Source organism: Papio anubis, chromosome 17 (assembly GCF_008728515.1).
Source record: "Papio anubis isolate 15944 chromosome 17, Panubis1.0, whole genome shotgun sequence".
NCBI classification, from domain to species: Eukaryota; Metazoa; Chordata; class Mammalia; order Primates; family Cercopithecidae; genus Papio; species Papio anubis.
The window spans coordinates 1,467,198-1,482,577 of NC_044992.1; the positions used below are offsets into that span (position 1 = coordinate 1,467,198).

At 61.0% G+C, this 15,380-nt stretch overlaps 1 protein-coding gene across 3 annotated transcripts; it reads left to right on the plus strand.

Annotated features, from left to right (window-relative positions):
- Positions 1 to 813: 813 nt before the first annotated feature.
- WDR81 (WD repeat domain 81) lies at positions 814 to 15,327 on the plus strand. 3 transcript variants are annotated; one of them, XM_009189325.4, is made up of 10 exons: positions 814 to 4,718; positions 6,149 to 6,256; positions 6,527 to 6,717; positions 6,840 to 7,030; positions 7,760 to 7,925; positions 8,380 to 8,545; positions 9,237 to 9,926; positions 12,033 to 12,178; positions 12,502 to 12,681; positions 14,101 to 15,327. In XM_009189325.4, exons 1-10 carry the CDS (start codon positions 1,058 to 1,060, stop codon positions 14,419 to 14,421), a joined length of 5,820 nt encoding a protein of 1,939 aa, XP_009187589.2. In that variant the 5' UTR covers positions 814 to 1,057; the 3' UTR covers positions 14,422 to 15,327. The 3 variants fall into 3 exon arrangements, 1 of the variants encoding a protein (XP_009187589.2); XR_002517928.2 differs by lacking the exon at positions 14,101 to 15,327 and having other exon boundaries at positions 9,237 to 9,940; positions 12,502 to 12,616; XR_002517929.2 differs by lacking the exon at positions 14,101 to 15,327 and having other exon boundaries at positions 8,380 to 8,490; positions 12,502 to 12,520.
- The last annotated feature ends 53 nt before the right edge of the window (positions 15,328 to 15,380 follow it).

A 15,380-nucleotide genomic window follows, 5' to 3' on the forward strand; every position in this document is an offset into this window, starting at 1 on the left:
CTCTGGCTGCTCCTCCTGCTATCACTTGTAAAATATAAACAGTAATAACTGTCCTCCTCCTCACAGTGTGTTGTGAGGGCCAAATGAGTGTGACTGCTGAAGCACTTTGGCAATTAAAAGCTCCTTCCATGGAAGGCGGCGGAGGCGCCGAAGGGATTTGATGTCAAAAGTCCCAGTTCACTGGATGCGGTGGCTCCACGCCTGTCATCCCAGCATTCCGGAGGCCCAGACGGGTGGATCACGAGGCCAGGGAGTTCGAGATCAGCCTGGCCAACACATGGTGGCGAAACCCGCCTGTACCAAAAAATGTCCAAACATTAGCCGGGCGGTGGCGCCACGCCTGGTCTCCAGCTACTCAGGAGGCCCGAGGCAGGAGAATCGCTGAACCCAGGAGGCTGGAGGTTGCGGTGAGCCGAGATCGCGCCATTGCACTCCAGCCTGGGCGACAGAGGGAGACTCCATCTCAAAAAAAAAAAAAAAAAAATTCCAGTTCTCGTTCTGCCCCTGGCTGTGGCTGGCACTTTCGTAGAGGCTGGCATCTCTGGGCACAGCCTCCTGGACTCAAGGCGCTGGCTGCTGGAGGGAGCAGGCAGGGGTGGGGAGGCATCGCCCTCCGCCGGGCCCGGCTGGAGCTGGCTGGAGACCCTTCCAGCCCCGGGAGGAAGCGGGGCCGGGACCGAGCCAGAGCGGAGCAGCGGGAGGGAGGGCGCGGAGGCCGCGGGGCAGGAAGCCGGGTCCCGCCCGGGCCTCCGGAGCCACGTGCGCTTGTTTCCGTGCTGGGGCGATCACGTGACCCGCGTCAGCTGACCCGTCACGCTGGAGCCCGGTGCTCGCGCCCGGCAGCCTCTGCCCCGCCGCGCCCGGAGCGCAGGACCCGCGGAGGGGTAAGCGCGCCCCCCGCCCGCCTCTTCGCCGCCGCCGGCTCCCCGCGGCCGCCTCCGCCCCAGCCCCTGCCCCGCGCCCATCCCAGCCCCGCCGGCCTGGCACCCCGGAAGCCGTCGCCTGCAGGGTCGTGGCCGGGCTCAGCCCCGCGCTGCCCCCGGGCGGCCTGGAGGAGATGGCCCAGGGCAGCGGGGGGCGGGCAAGCGCTCTCAGCACCCCGGCGGGGGGCTGGCACCCGCCCCCGAGCCCAGACATGCAGGAGCTGCTCCGGAGCGTGGAGAGGGACCTGAGCATCGATCCCAGGCAGCTGGCTCCGGCCCCGGGGGGCACCCACGTGGTGGCCCTAGTGCCTGCGCGCTGGCTGGCCGGCCTCCGCGATCGCCGGCTGCCCCTGGGACCCTGTCCCCGCGCAGAGGGCCTGGGAGAAGCGGAAGTCAGGACTCTGCTGCAGCGCTCTGTGCAGAGGCTGCCTGCCGGCTGGACGCGCGTGGAGGTGCATGGGCTGCGGAAGCGGAGACTGTCCTACCCTCTGGGCGGGGGCCTGCCCTTTGAGGAGGGGTCCTGCGGCCCTGAGACGCTCACTCGCTTCATGCAGGAGGTTGCCGCCCAGAATTATCGCAACCTGTGGCGCCATGCATACCACACTTACGGGCAGCCGTATAGTCACAGCCCTGCCCCCTCAGCTGTCCCTGCCTTGGACTCAGTACGGCAGGCTCTGCAGAGGGTCTATGGTTGCCCCTTCCTGCCGGTGGGCGAAACTCCCCAATGCCCATCATATGCCAGAGAAGGCCCCTGTCCCCCTCGGGGCACCCCTGCTTGCCCTAGTCTTCTACGGGCTGAGGCCTTGCTGGAGTCGCCGGAGATGCTGTATGTGGTACACCCTTACGTGCAGTTCTCCCTCCATGACGTGGTCACCTTCAGCCCTGCCAAGCTGACCAACAGCCAGGCCAAGGTGCTGTTCATTCTCTTCCGCGTGCTGAGGGCCATGGATGCCTGTCACCGCCAGGGACTGGCGTGCGGGGCCCTGTCTTTGCATCACGTCGCTGTGGATGAGAAGCTTTGCAGCGAGCTGCGACTGGACCTGAGTGCTTATGAGAGGCCCGAGGAGGAGGAGAATGAGGAGGCCCCAGTGGCAAGGGATGAGGCGGGCATTGCGTCTCAAGGGGAGCAGGGAGGGCAACCTGGGCAACCCACTGGCCAGGAGGAACTTCGGGGCCTTGTGCTAGATTGGGTGCACGGCCGCATCAGCAACTTCCACTACCTCATGCAGCTGAATCGGTTGGCAGGTCGGCGGCAGGGGGACCCCAACTACCACCCCGTGCTGCCCTGGGTGGTGGACTTCACCACGCCGCATGGGCGCTTCCGAGACCTGCGCAAGTCCAAGTTCCGCCTCAACAAGGGAGATAAACAACTGGACTTCACCTACGAGATGACGCGGCAGGCATTCGTGGCAGGCGGGGCGGGCGGCGGGGAACCCCCTCACGTGCCTCACCACATCTCAGACGTGCTCTCCGACATCACCTACTACGTGTACAAGGCTCGGCGCACGCCTCGGTCGGTGCTCTGCGGCCACGTCCGCGCGCAGTGGGAGCCCCATGAGTACCCGGCCAGCATGGAGCGCATGCAGAACTGGACCCCCGATGAGTGTATCCCGGAGTTCTACACCGATCCTTCTATCTTCCGCTCCATCCACCCTGACATGCCTGACCTGGACGTGCCAGCCTGGTGCAGCTCCAGCCAGGAGTTCGTGGCTGCCCACCGAGCCCTGCTGGAGAGCCGCGAGGTGTCCCGGGACCTGCACCATTGGATCGACCTCACGTTTGGCTATAAACTCCAGGGCAAGGAGGCAGTCAAAGAGAAGAATGTGTGTCTGCACCTAGTGGACGCCCACACTCACCTGGCCAGCTACGGGGTGGTGCAGCTCTTCGATCAGCCACACCCCCAGCGCCTGGCTGGGGCTCCTGCCCTTCCCCCCGAGCCTCCCCTCATCCCCAAGCTGTTGGTCCAGACCATCCAGGAGACCACAGGCCGGGAGGACTTCACGGAAAACCCGGGACAGCTTCCAAATGAAGTGGGCCGGCCAGTTTTAGAAGCCACTCCCTGTGAGGCTAGCTGGACCAGAGACAGGCCGGTGGCAGGAGAAGACGACTTGGAACAGGCCACAGAAGCTCTGGATTCCATTTCTCTTGCTGGGAAAGCAGGTGACCAGCTGGGCTCCTTCTCCGGTCAAGCGTCCCCTGGCCTTCTGTCTTTCTCAGCCTCCCGTCCAGGCCGCAGGAATAAAGCTGCTGGGGCAGACCCTGGGGAGGGCGAGGAGGGGAGGATTCTTCTTCCCGAGGGCTTCAGTCCCATGCAGGCCCTGGAGGAGCTGGAAAAAACGGGCAACTTCTTGGCCAAAGGCCTAGGGGGCCTGTTGGAGGTGCCTGAGCAGCCCCGGGTCCAGCCGGCTGTGCCACTGCAGTGCCTGCTTCACAGGGACATGCAGGCGTTGGGTGTCCTGTTGGCGGAGATGGTGTTTGCTACCAGGGTGCGGACGCTGCAGCCCGATGCACCTTTGTGGGTACGCTTCGAGGCCGTCCGGGGGCTCTGCACACGCCACCCCAAGGAGGTCCCTGTGTCTTTGCAGCCCGTGCTGGACACACTCCTGCAGCTGAGTGGCCCCAAAGTCCCCATGGGAGCAGAGAGGAGCAAGCTGGACCAACTGTTTGAGTACAGGCCTGTCTCCCAGGGCCTGCCCCCACCCTGCCCAAGCCAGCTTCTCAGCCCCTTCAGCTCCGTGGTTCCCTTCCCGCCCTACTTCCCGGCGCTGCACAGATTCATCCTCCTGTACCAGGCAAGGCACGTGGAGGACGAGGCCCAGGGGCGCGAGCTGGTGTTTGCCCTGTGGCAGCAGCTGGGCGCAGTGCTGAAGGATATCACCCCCGAGGGCCTGGAGATCCTGCTGCCCTTCGTGCTGTCACTTATGTCCGAGGAGCACACGGCTGTGTACACTGCCTGGTATCTGTTTGAACCTGTTGCCAAGGCACTGGGCCCCAAAAATGCCAATAAGTACCTCCTGAAGCCTCTCATTGGTGCCTACGAGAGCCCCTGCCAGCTACACGGCCGCTTCTACCTGTACACGGACTGCTTTGTGGCCCAGCTGATGGTGCGGCTGGGCCTGCAGGCCTTTCTCACTCACCTGCTGCCCCATGTCCTGCAGGTGCTGGCAGGCGCGGAGGCCTCCCAGGAGGAGAGCAAGGACCTGGTAGGGGCTGCTGAGGAGGAGGAGAGCGGGCTGCCCGGGGCCGGGCCTGGCTCCTGTGCTTTTGGGGAGGAGATTCCCATGGATGGGGAGCCTCCTGCCTCCTCGGGCCTGGGGCTCCCAGACTACACGTCTGGCGTCAGCTTCCACGACCAGGCTGACCTCCCTGAGACAGAGGACTTCCAGGCCGGGCTCTATGTAACTGAGTCTCCCCAGCCCCAGGAGGCTGAGGCTGTGAGCCTGGGCCGGCTGAGTGACAAGAGCAGCACCAGTGAGACCTCCCTGGGTGAGGAGCGGGCTCCAGACGAGGGGGGCGCCCCCGTGGACAAGAGCAGCCTTCGATCAGGCGACAGCAGCCAGGACTTGAAGCAAAGCGAGGGCTCCGAGGAGGAAGAGGAGGAGGAGGATGGCTGCCTGGTGCTAGAGGAGGAGGAGGGGGAGCAGGAGGAGGTCACCGGAGCATCTGAGCTCACTCTGTCTGACACGGTGCTGTCCATGGAGACGGTTGTGGCCGGCGGCAGTGGGGGAGATGGGGAAGAAGAGGAGGAGCCACTGTCTGAGCAGTCAGAAGGCAAAGAACAGAAGATCCTCCTTGGTAAGCTCCCAGGTCTGGGAGGTGTTGGTCAAAAACACCTCCTGCTTCTCCCTGCACACTTGCAGAGCACCTGCTCTGTGCCAAGCAGTGGATCGAGCCAGGGCCACCTGCAACACAGATGTGGGTTTGCCTTCACGGAACTCACACCCAGCAGACAAGATGCTGCAGCGTAGATGGTCTTAAGCAAGTGTATTATGTTAGTGCGATAAAGAACACGGCTGCGTTCCTAGGAGGGAGTGGAACATGGAGCTTTTCAGGGGCGCCGTGGCTCACGCCTCTAATCCCAGCACTTCAGGAGGCCAAGGCAGGCAGATCACCTGAGGTCAGGAGTTCGAGACCAGCCTGGCCAACATGGTGAAACCCCGTCTCTACTAAAAATACAAAAATTAGCCAGGCGTGGTGGCAGGCACCTGTAATCCCAGCTACTTGGGAGACTGAGGCAGGAGAATGGCTTGAACCCGGGAGGCAGAGGTTGCAGTGAGCCGAGACTGTGCCACTGCACTGCAGCCTGGGCAACAGAGCGAGACTCTGTCTCAAAAAAGAAAAAAAAAAGTGCTTTTACATCTAGTTTTCAAGGGTCAGAGCAGGCTTCCTTAAAAGCAAAGACAGTTGAGGTTCAAGTAGGAGTAGGAAGGAGATAGGCAAAAATGGGCAAAAAGAAAGTCTGAAGGCTGAGGGAATAGCGTGTGTGAGGCTCTGAGGCTGTCATGTTCCATTAAAGAAGAGAAGCAGGGGGCTGGGCGCGGTGGCTCACACCTGTAATCCCAGCATGTTGGGAGGCCGAGGCGGGTGGATCAAATGTTAGGAGATCGAGACCATCCTGGCCAATATGGTGAAACCCCATCTCTACTAAAAATACAAAAAATTAGCCGAGCATGGTGGCGGGTGCCTATCATCCCAGCTACTCGGGAGGCTGAGGCAGGAGAATCACTTGACCCTGGAGGTTTAAGGAGAAGAGTCAGGGCGGTGGAAGGTGGAGGTTGCATTGCAGTGAGCTGAGATTGCGCCATTGCACTCCAGCCTGGGCGACAGAGCGAGACTCCGTCTCAAAAAAAAAAAAAAAAGAAGAAGAAAAGCAGGGAACAGCCATTATGGGGAGACCGAGGGAGTGGAGGGAAGAGAGGCCAGAAGGGAGGTGGCCAGGGCCGGGCCAGGCCTCGTTAAGGAGCTTCAGAAGACCCACGGGCAGGCTAACTTCCTGCAGGTCGTGCCTGTGGAGAGGAGCCTGGAGCAGCCAGAGTCCCACAGGCCAGGGCCTAGGCACCTCTGCCACTGTTATGTGGAGGGGGATGGTGTGGGACAGCCGGCCTGGGCTGGGCTCTTGGCAGAGCTGCAGCCGGAGGTGGTTGAGTGGGGTGCCGTGGGGTGGGGTGGGAGGGGTGATGAACTCATGTTATCTGAGGAGCTCAGGGCCTGCTTCCACCCCACAGATACAGCCTGCAAGATGGTCCGCTGGCTGTCTGCCAAGCTCGGCCCCACAGTGGCTTCTCGCCACGTGGCCCGGAACCTGCTCCGCCTGCTGACGTCTTGTTATGTTGGTAAGGAGGCTTGTGGTCGGTGCTGGAGATGAGGGTTTCTCCCAGGCCCTCTGCCTAGCTTAAGCCCTCTCCAGCGGGGATCCTTCCCACCCCTAGCTCAAATCACCCACCGGCCAGGTGCTGGGTCCCAGTCTGTAAGTGCCAGCAATTGGGTAGGGCCGGGCTGGGCCCCAGGCTAGAGTGAGCTCAAGCAGCCAGTACAGCCCTGCAGGGTCAGGCTCCCCCCGGCCCTCCGCTGGCGACTCAGGACTGCTGGCCCTTCGTTGGTAGGACCCACTCGGCAGCAGTTCACGGTGAGCAGTGGCGAGAGCCCTCCGCTGAGCGCCGGCAACATCTACCAGAAGAGGCCGGTCCTGGGCGACATCGTGTCAGGGCCGGTGCTCAGCTGTCTCCTCCACATCGCCCACCTGTATGGGGAGCCCGTCCTCACCTACCAGTACCTGCCCTACATCAGCTACCTGGTCAGTCGCTGGTTTTGCAGACCCGGAGCTGGGAAGGCTGAGGACCTGAGGGCCAGCCTGGGGCCTCTGGGTGCCAGGGGGTCCCTGGGGCTGCCAGGCCCTCATCTGCTGGGTGGTTCTAGGTGGCCCCAGGGAGTGCCTCAGGCCCCAGCCGACTGAACAGCCGTAAGGAGGCAGGGCTGCTGGCCGCAGTGACACTGACTCAGAAGATCATCGTGTACCTCTCAGACACCACGCTCATGGACATCCTGCCCCGGATCAGCCATGAGGTCCTGCTGCCCGTGCTCAGCTTCCTCACCTCCCTCGTCACAGGGTAGGCCTCCGCCCCAGCCGCTGTACGGGGACCGGCCCAGCGGAGGGGCTGCCCAGGAGGGGCTGGGAAGCTCAGGGGAGAGGACGTAACGCTGGGCTGGGTGTCAAGGGTCCTGGTTTTGATCCCCGCTCTTTGACCCTGAGCAAGCCACACCCTTTTCCTGTGCCTCAGTTTCCTCATCTGGTTTGGACCAGTTGGTCTTGGAGCTCCTTTCATTTAAAGCTTTTGATATGACCGGGTGTGGTGGCTATGCCTATAATCCCAGCGCTTTGAGAGGCCAAGACGAGAAGATTGCTTGAGCCCAGGAGTTCAAGACCAGCCTGGGGAACAAAATGAAACCTCATCTCTAAAAATATATATAAAGGCTGGGCATGGTGTCTCACACGTGTAATCCCAGCACTTTGGGAGGCCGAGGCGGGTGGATCATGAGGGTCAGGAGTTCAAGACCGGCCTGGTCAATATGGCAAAACCCCATCTCTACTAAAAATACAAAAAAAATTAGCCAGATATGGTGGCTCATGCCTGTAGTCCCAGCTACTCGAGAGACTGAGGCAAGATAATCACTTGAACCTAGGAGGCAGATGTTGCAGTGAGCCGAGGTCGCACCACTGCACTCCAGCCTCGGTGACAGAGCAAGACTCCGTCTCAATAAAAATAACTAAAGCTTTTGGTAGATTCTGGTCAAGTCCTGCAGAACCGGGGACTGGAGCTCATGAGCTCTGTTTCCAGGTTCCCAAGTGGGGCCCAGGCCCGGACTATCCTGTGTGTGAAAACCATCAGCCTCATCGCCCTCATCTGCCTGCGCATCGGACAGGAGATGGTCCAGCAGCACCTGAGCGAGCCTGTGGCCACCTTCTTCCAGATCTTCTCTCAGCTGCATGAGCTTCGGCAACAGGTGGGCAGATCTGCGGGGCCAGGGCAGGCCGGGGCGGGGGCTGTGGACCCGGCTGACCTCCCAGGCGCTCACAGGATCAGGCTGGATCCTTGAGGCCTCGGCAAGGGGCCAGGGCAGGCTAAGGGTAAAGGCGGTGGACCCGGCTGACCTCCCGGGCATCTCGCTCACAGGATCAAGCTGGATTGGCGGGCGTGAGTGAGGAGCCAGGGCCGGGAGGCTGGGGGCGGTGACAGACCCAGCTGACCTCCAAGGCGTCTAAGCTCACAGGATCTGAAGCTGGACCCAGCGGAGCCGTGGTGAGGCCAGAGCGGGCTGGGAGGCCCCGGTGGACGGCTGACCTCCCGGGCGTCGCTCACAGGATCTGAAGCTGGACCCCGCGGGCCGTGGTGAGGGCCAGGGCGGGCTGGGGCGGGGGCGGTGGATCCGGCTGACCTCCCGGGCGTCTTGCTCACAGGATCTGAAGCTGGACCCCGCGGGCCGTGGTGAGGGCCAGCTGCCACAGGTGGTCTTCTCTGATGGGCAGCATCGGCCCGTGGACCCTGCCCTGCTGGACGAGCTGCAGAAGGTGTTCACCCTGGAGATGGCGTACACAATCTACGTGCCCTTCTCCTGCCTGTTGGGTACTGCCCCATCACGTTCCCCGTCACAGCCTTCGTGGCTGTCTCCTCCCTTGGGAGGCCCCATTCTCTGCCCTTGCCCCAGAGTCAGCAGTGGGTTCTAAGCAGTTTTTTTGGGTGAGAGCAAAGGGATTTGGCCTCAGACCCCTACCTCCAAGGTGACATACAAACAGGGACTGAGCAGTAGCCAGCAAGAGAGGCCCAGGAGCTGGCCTGTAGCATCCCTGGGGAAGGCAGGAGAGTCAGGGCGGTGGACTGGCTGTCTGCAGGAGCTGAGAGGGAAGGAGAGGCCTCCTGTTTATGAAGCTTCCCCTCTGGGCCCTGCATGGTGCTGTGCTAATCGTTTCAGCGTGTCATCTCCCTGCAGAGGACAGACAGCCCTGTGGTGACACATGTTATCATCCCGCCACTGAAATCTAAGCTTTGGGAGGCCAGGGCACCACCTGTCTTGTTCCGTATTCTATTCCTAGTGCCCAGCACGGCACAGCACATAGAGAAGACGCTCATGTGTACATCACAACGGAATGAATGCACATATCACCGGGGAGGAAACTGAGGCTCAGAGACAGAGTTACTTGCCCAGAGTTGCAGAGCCAGTTCCTGCCCCGTCTTCTGTGGCTCCCGAGTCCTTGGATGGGTGATAGCAGCCGCCTGCCATCTTCCCTGTCTCAGGACCTCTCCCACTCCCATCCAGGTGACATCATCCGGAAAATCATCCCCAACCACGAGCTGGTTGGGGAGCTGGCGGGGCTGTACTTGGAGAGTGTCAGCCCGAGCAGTCGCAACCCTGCCAGCATGGAGCCCACCGTGCCCAGCACCGGCCCCGAGTGGGACCCCCAGGGTGGGGGCTGCCCTCAGGATGACGGCCACTCAGGGACCTTTGGGAGCGTCCTGGTGGGGAATCGCATTCAGATCCCTAATGACTCTCGGCCTGAGACCCCCGGACCGCTGGGCCCCATCTCGGGGGTGGGTGGCGGGGGCCTGGGCAGCGGGAGCGAGGACAACGCCCTGAAGCAGGAGCTGCCGCGGAGCGCCCACGGGCTGAGTGGAAACTGGCTGGCGTACTGGCAGTACGAGATCGGCGTGAGCCAGCAGGACGCCCACTTTCACTTCCACCAGATCCGCCTGCAGAGCTTCCCGGGCCACTCGGGGGCCGTCAAGTGTGTGGCCCCCCTGAGTAGCGAGGACTTCTTCCTGAGTGGCAGCAAGGATCGAACCGTGCGCCTCTGGCCGCTGTACAACTACGGCGACGGGACCAGCGAGACGGCCCCACGTCTCATCTACACCCAGCACCGCAAAAGCGTCTTCTTCGTGGGCCAGCTCGAGGCCCCGCAGCACGTGGTGAGCTGTGACGGGGCTGTGCACGTCTGGGACCCCTTCACAGGTGAGCGGGCCCAGGTGAGGCCTGTTCTGTTCCTGCTCCTGCGCCCGCCAGGCCTCTGGGAAGGGGCCCGAGGGTGGGGCTGCAATGCTGCGGAGTCTGGGGAGACCCAGCGAGGCCGCCGAAAGAGCAGTTAGGGTTTCTAACCTGTTAGACTTGAGTCTGAACTGGCTCCACCAGCTCACTTCCCTTGAGCAAGTTCCTGCGGCTGGAAGCATCTGTTTACCCATCGATAAACAGAATCAGAAAAACGGGCTTAGATGATAACATGTGGGAAGGCCGGGTGTGGTGGCTCAAGCCTGTAATCCCAGCACTTTGGGAGGCCGAGGTGGGCGGATCATGAGGAGGCCATCCTGGCCAATATGGTGAAACCCTGTCTCTACTAAAAATACAAAAATTGGCCGGGCGTGGTGGTGGGCGCCTGTAGTCCCAACTACACAGGAGGCTGAGGCAGGAGAATGGCGTGAACCCGGGTGGCAGAGGTTGCAGTGAGCCGAGATCACACCACTGCACTCCAGCCTGGGCGACAGAGTGTGACTCTGTCTCAAAAAAATAAAAATAAAAAAGGGCCGGACGCGGTGGCTCACGCCTGTAATCCCAGCACTTTGGGAGGCCAAGGCGGGCGGATCACGAGGTCAGGAGATCGAGACCATCCTGGCTAACACGGTGAAACCCCGTCTCTATTAAAAATATAAAAAAATTAGCCAGACGTGGTGGCGGGTGCCTGTAGTCCCAGCTACTCGGGAGGCTGAGGCAGGAGAATGGTGTGAATCTGGGAGGCGGAGCTTGCAGTGAGCCCAGATCACGCCACTCACTCCAGCCTGGGCGACAGAGCGAGACTCCATCTCAAAAAAAAAAATAAAAAGAAAAGAGAATACACGAATACATGTAGGGTTTTGGCTTCATGTGTAGCAGATGATATTTGGCCAATGGTTGCTTATTTTTTGGCATCACTATAGGGAGAAATATGGTTAAAAGCGGGAAAGAGATGGTGTCGGGGAAGACAGAGGGAGGGGGCATTGGGTCAGCAGTGCTGTGCAGAGAGAGGAGGTTGCTTTGGGGATGGGAGCCTGGACGGGCCATGGAAGCAGGAAGGTGGGAGAGTCAAGAAACATCTTTTTTTTTTTTTTTTTCCTTGAGACAGAGTCTTGCTCTGTTGCCCAGGCTGGAGTGCAGTGGCGCGATCTTGGCTCACTGCAAGCTCCGCCTCCCGGGTTCACGCCATTCTCCTGCCTCAGCCTCCCGAGTAGCTGGGACTACAGGCGCCGCCACCACGCCCGGCTGATTTTTGTATTTTTAGTAGAGATGGGGTTTCACCTTGTTAGCCAGGATGGTCTAGATCTCCTGACCTCATGATCCACCCGCCTCGGCCTCCCAAAGTGCTGGGATTACAGGCGTGAGCCACCGCGCCGGGCCAAAAAACATCTTTAGGCTGGACATGGTGGCTCACACCTGTAATCTTAGCACTTTGGGAGGCGAGGAGTTGGAGACCATCCTGGCCAACATGGCGAAACCCCGTCTCTACTAAAAATACAAAAAAATTAGCTGGGCGTGGTGGCGGGCGCCTGTAATCCCAGCTACTCAGGAGGCTGAGGTGGGAGAATCGCTTGAACCTGGGAGGTGGAGGTTGCAGTGAGCCCAGACGCGCCACTGCACTCCAGCCTGGGTGAGATCACACCACTGCACTCCAGCTGTGTGGTGAGTTGGGGGATTAGAAGCTCCCAGGGCTCGGCCGGGCGCGGTGGCTCAAGCCTGTAATCCCAGCACTTTGGGAGGCCGAGGCGGGTGGATCACGAGGTCAGGAGATCGAGACCATCCTGGCTAACATGGTGAAACCCCGTCTCTACTAAAAATACAAAAAACTAGCCGGGCGTGGTGGTGGGCGCCTGTAGTCTCAGCTACTTGAGAGGCTGAGGCGGGAGAATGGCGTGAACCCGGGAGGCGGAGCTTGCAGTGAGCCGAGATCACGCCACTGCACTCCAGCCTGGGAGCACAGCGAGACTCCGTCTCAAAAAAAAAAAAAAAAAAAAAAAAAAAAAAAAAAGGAAGCTCCCAGGGCTCGTCCATCAGCTGCTGCGACCCCAGATCCACTGTGACTTTCCTTCCCAGGGAAGACCCTTCGCACAGTGGAGCCGCTGGACAGCCGGGTGCCTCTGACCGCAGTGGCTGTCATGCCCGCCCCCCACACCAGCATCACCATGGCCAGCTCTGACTCTACCCTGCGCTTTGTGGACTGCAGGAAGCCGGGTCTGCAGGTCAGGGGGGTCCAGTGCCCTGAGCACTCGCCTGGTTCTCTGGGGACCTGGCAGGGAGGAGAGACTCCCCCAAAAACAGAAAGCCAGGATGTCCTTCTGGGGCACTAGTTAGCTTCTCTTTGGTGCTAGATCACCCGCAGCCGCACACCCTGTGGGGCAGTACTCTGGCCTGTGATGGGGGTGGGGTTCTGGGCTTTTCATGCCCCTTGATGAGGGTCAGAGGCTCAGGCCTTCCTGCCGTGGGGGCTTGGGTGGGGGGCAGGGCCTTGGGGAGCGTGGCATGGGAAGGCGGTGCCTCAAGCTCAGCCGCCCTCTCCCTGCAGCACGAGTTCCGACTGGGCGGTGGGCTGAACCCTGGGCTTGTCCGCGCCCTGGCCGTCAGCCCTAGCGGCCGTAGCGTCGTGGCCGGCTTCTCCTCGGGCTTCATGGTGCTCCTGGACACCCGCACGGGCCTGGTTCTGCGAGGCTGGCCAGCCCACGAGGGGGACATTCTGCAGATCAAGGTGACAGGCCAGGTCCCCCTCCCCTTGCTATGCGGCCCCCGCCCATGTCCAGCCATCACCCCTGCTTAGGGCCTGCCTGCCCAGGGACAGGCTCGAGCTGGTCTGTCTTATATACCTGGTCCAGGACTGATGGGCAGGGAGGGTGGCCCTCCTGGGCCAACTTGGGAGCCAGTCGCACTGCAGGGGCCTCAGCAGGAGGCAGGCCATGGGGGCGGGAGCCACGGGGCAGGGCTGACCCTGTTGCTCATGGAGATGTTCTAATGAGTAACCCTTGTCCATATTTGTCTTGCTTGGAGGATCAGGGGTCAGGTCCTGTCCGTGACCCAGTTCAGGTTAAATAAAGCTCAGCTGGGAGGCTGTTTACTGCCCGCGGACCACGGAGCAGAGTCCATGGCCCTGCTGGGCTGCCCTGGCGGGGGCAGGAGCAGGCCTGGGCTTGGGGATCCTGCCCCCTCTCCTTCCCCTCCCCTCCCTCCATTCTCAGTCACAGGCCTCAGGGAGCTGCTCAGAGAGACCCAGGAGGGGAGGAACAGGGCTACGTGTGGGAGGATTTCTGCAGGCAGCTGGGACTTTCCTCCCCATCTTGGCTGGAGGCCAGGAGTCCTGCATTACCCTGCTGAGAGCAGGCCGTCACTGGCTCCCTCCAGAGCCCCAGGGAACCCTGAGCTCGAGTTACCCTAAATTCTAACTTTCCAAGAAAGTATCAGGGGGGCTCAGGGGTCAGCCTGGGTGTGAATCCCGGCTCTGCTGCTTACTGGCCCCATGACCTTTGTATGGTTACTTCACTTCTCTGAGCCTCACTTTTCCTCTCTGTGAAATGGGAACAATGGCAGCATCCACCGCATAGGGTTGTTATGAAGGTCAAGGTTGTCACGTGCACGCCTGGCACCATGCCTATGGGTCGTTCTCAACTTAGTGATGACTGGGTTACGGATGCTGAGTGTGTTAAAATGAAACAGGCCGGGCACGGTGGCTCAAGCCTGTAATCCCAGCACTTTGGGAGGCCGAGACGGGCAGATCACGAGGTCAGGAGATCGAGACCATCCTGGCTAACACGGTGAAACCCCGTCTCTACTAAAAAATACAAAAAACTAGCCGGGCGAGGTGGCAGGCGCCTGTAGTCCCAGCTACTCGGGAGGCTGAGGCAGGAGAATGGCGTGAACCCGGGAGGTGGAGCTTGCAGTGAGCTGAGATCCGGCCACTGCACTCCAGCCTGGGCGACAGAGCGAGACTCTGTCTCAAAAAAAAAAAAAAAAAATGAAACATGAATATGGTGTGTGTGGGAGGGTGGTGGTCTGTCACCCACCCAGGACGGCCTGTCTCCCTGGAGAGACTGCGGAGGGAACTGGGGAGGCCTTGGGGCTCAAGGGTATGCGGAAGGTCCCAGGACCCTGCTGAGACTCTCCTCTCCCGGGACAGGCGGTGGAGGGCAGCGTCCTGGTCAGCTCCTCCTCTGACCATTCCTTGACCGTCTGGAAGGAGCTGGAGCAGAAACCCACCCATCACTATAAGTCAGCGTCCGACCCCATCCACACCTTTGACCTGTACGGCAGCGAGGCGGTCACCGGCACTGTGTCCAACAAGATTGGCGTCTGCTCCCTGCTTGAGCCGCCCTCCCAGGCCACCACGAAGCTGAGCTCTGAGAACTTCCGCGGCACGCTCACCAGCCTGGCCCTGCTGCCCACCAAACGCCACCTCCTGCTGGGCTCAGACAATGGGGTTATCCGCCTCCTGGCATAGGCTGAGGCAGGAGCTGGCCGGGCAAGGGTGGGAAGACATCTGCGGGAGCGTGTCTGCTCACCCTGTTCCCCGAGCAGCAGCTGCCTCCCCGGAGGCCCTGGGTCCCACGCCCTGGGTGCCCACATGTGCTGCCAACTAGGGCCTCCAACTGGAGTGGGGGAGTCCCGGCCCTTAAATCACCAGAGCCACCAAGCCTGCCAGAGGAGTCTCATTCATGACTTGGGGACGCACTGCTCCTAGCAAGCAGGAAGTAAGAGCAGGAAGAAGCATTGCTACCTTCACTTCTCCCCAGCTCTGCCCTCTGGGTCCACATGAGGACAGGGAGGCTCGGGAAGGGGAAGGGAGACTGGCCCTGCCCAGCCGGTCTCTAGCCCCTCACCCCACACTGGGCTCTCTCTGCCCCATCCCTCTAGGACAGGGAATCTGGCCTGGTCCAGAGCACTGATGGTGCTTGGATTCCAGCCTAAGGAAGGCTGGCCATGGTCCAGGAGTTAAGGGCCTGGGTCTGGGGTTTAAGTGGCCACCCACCCAGGCCCTGGCCAGTGTGGGACCAGGAGGGGAAGGAAGAAAGAGGCTAGGAGCAGGGGAGAGAAGGTGCACTTGGCCAGTGGTGCCTGCCCGGAGTGAGCCCATGCCTTGCCTGCCTACCCCTAACTACAGTGTTTGTGCCTTGAGCTGAGCGGGGCAGCCTCTGGGCCCTGAACCCCTGCTGGGGCTCCACGACCCTGAGCGAAGGGGTGAGAAGAATCATCTCTGCACCTCGGGTCTCTGCCAGAGGAAGACTTAAGCATCCCTGCAGCCTCACCTTCTAGACAGAGATGAGGTCCAGGGGTTGGCCCTTGCTGCCTCCTCACAATTTGCAATAGATGTAAATAGGACCAATAAATCCTTTGGAAGAGCCATGGGGCAAACTGAGGCTTGTCTTTTTTTTTTTTTTTTTTTTTTTTGAGACGGAGTCT

What these genes read in the sequence shown, in the direction of transcription:
- WDR81 (XM_009189325.4), top strand. Translation starts at nt 1,058, where the DNA reads ATGGCCCAGGGCAGCGGGGGGCGGGCAAGCGCTCTCAGCACCCCGGCG. An exon ending in CTCACCTCCCTCGTCACAGG is followed by an intron (nt 7,031 to 7,759) that starts GTAGGCCTCCGC and finishes CTCTGTTTCCAG; the next exon opens with GTTCCCAAGTGGGGCCCAGG. An exon ending in GGGACATTCTGCAGATCAAG is followed by an intron (nt 12,682 to 14,100) that starts GTGACAGGCCAG and finishes CTCCCGGGACAG; the next exon opens with GCGGTGGAGGGCAGCGTCCT.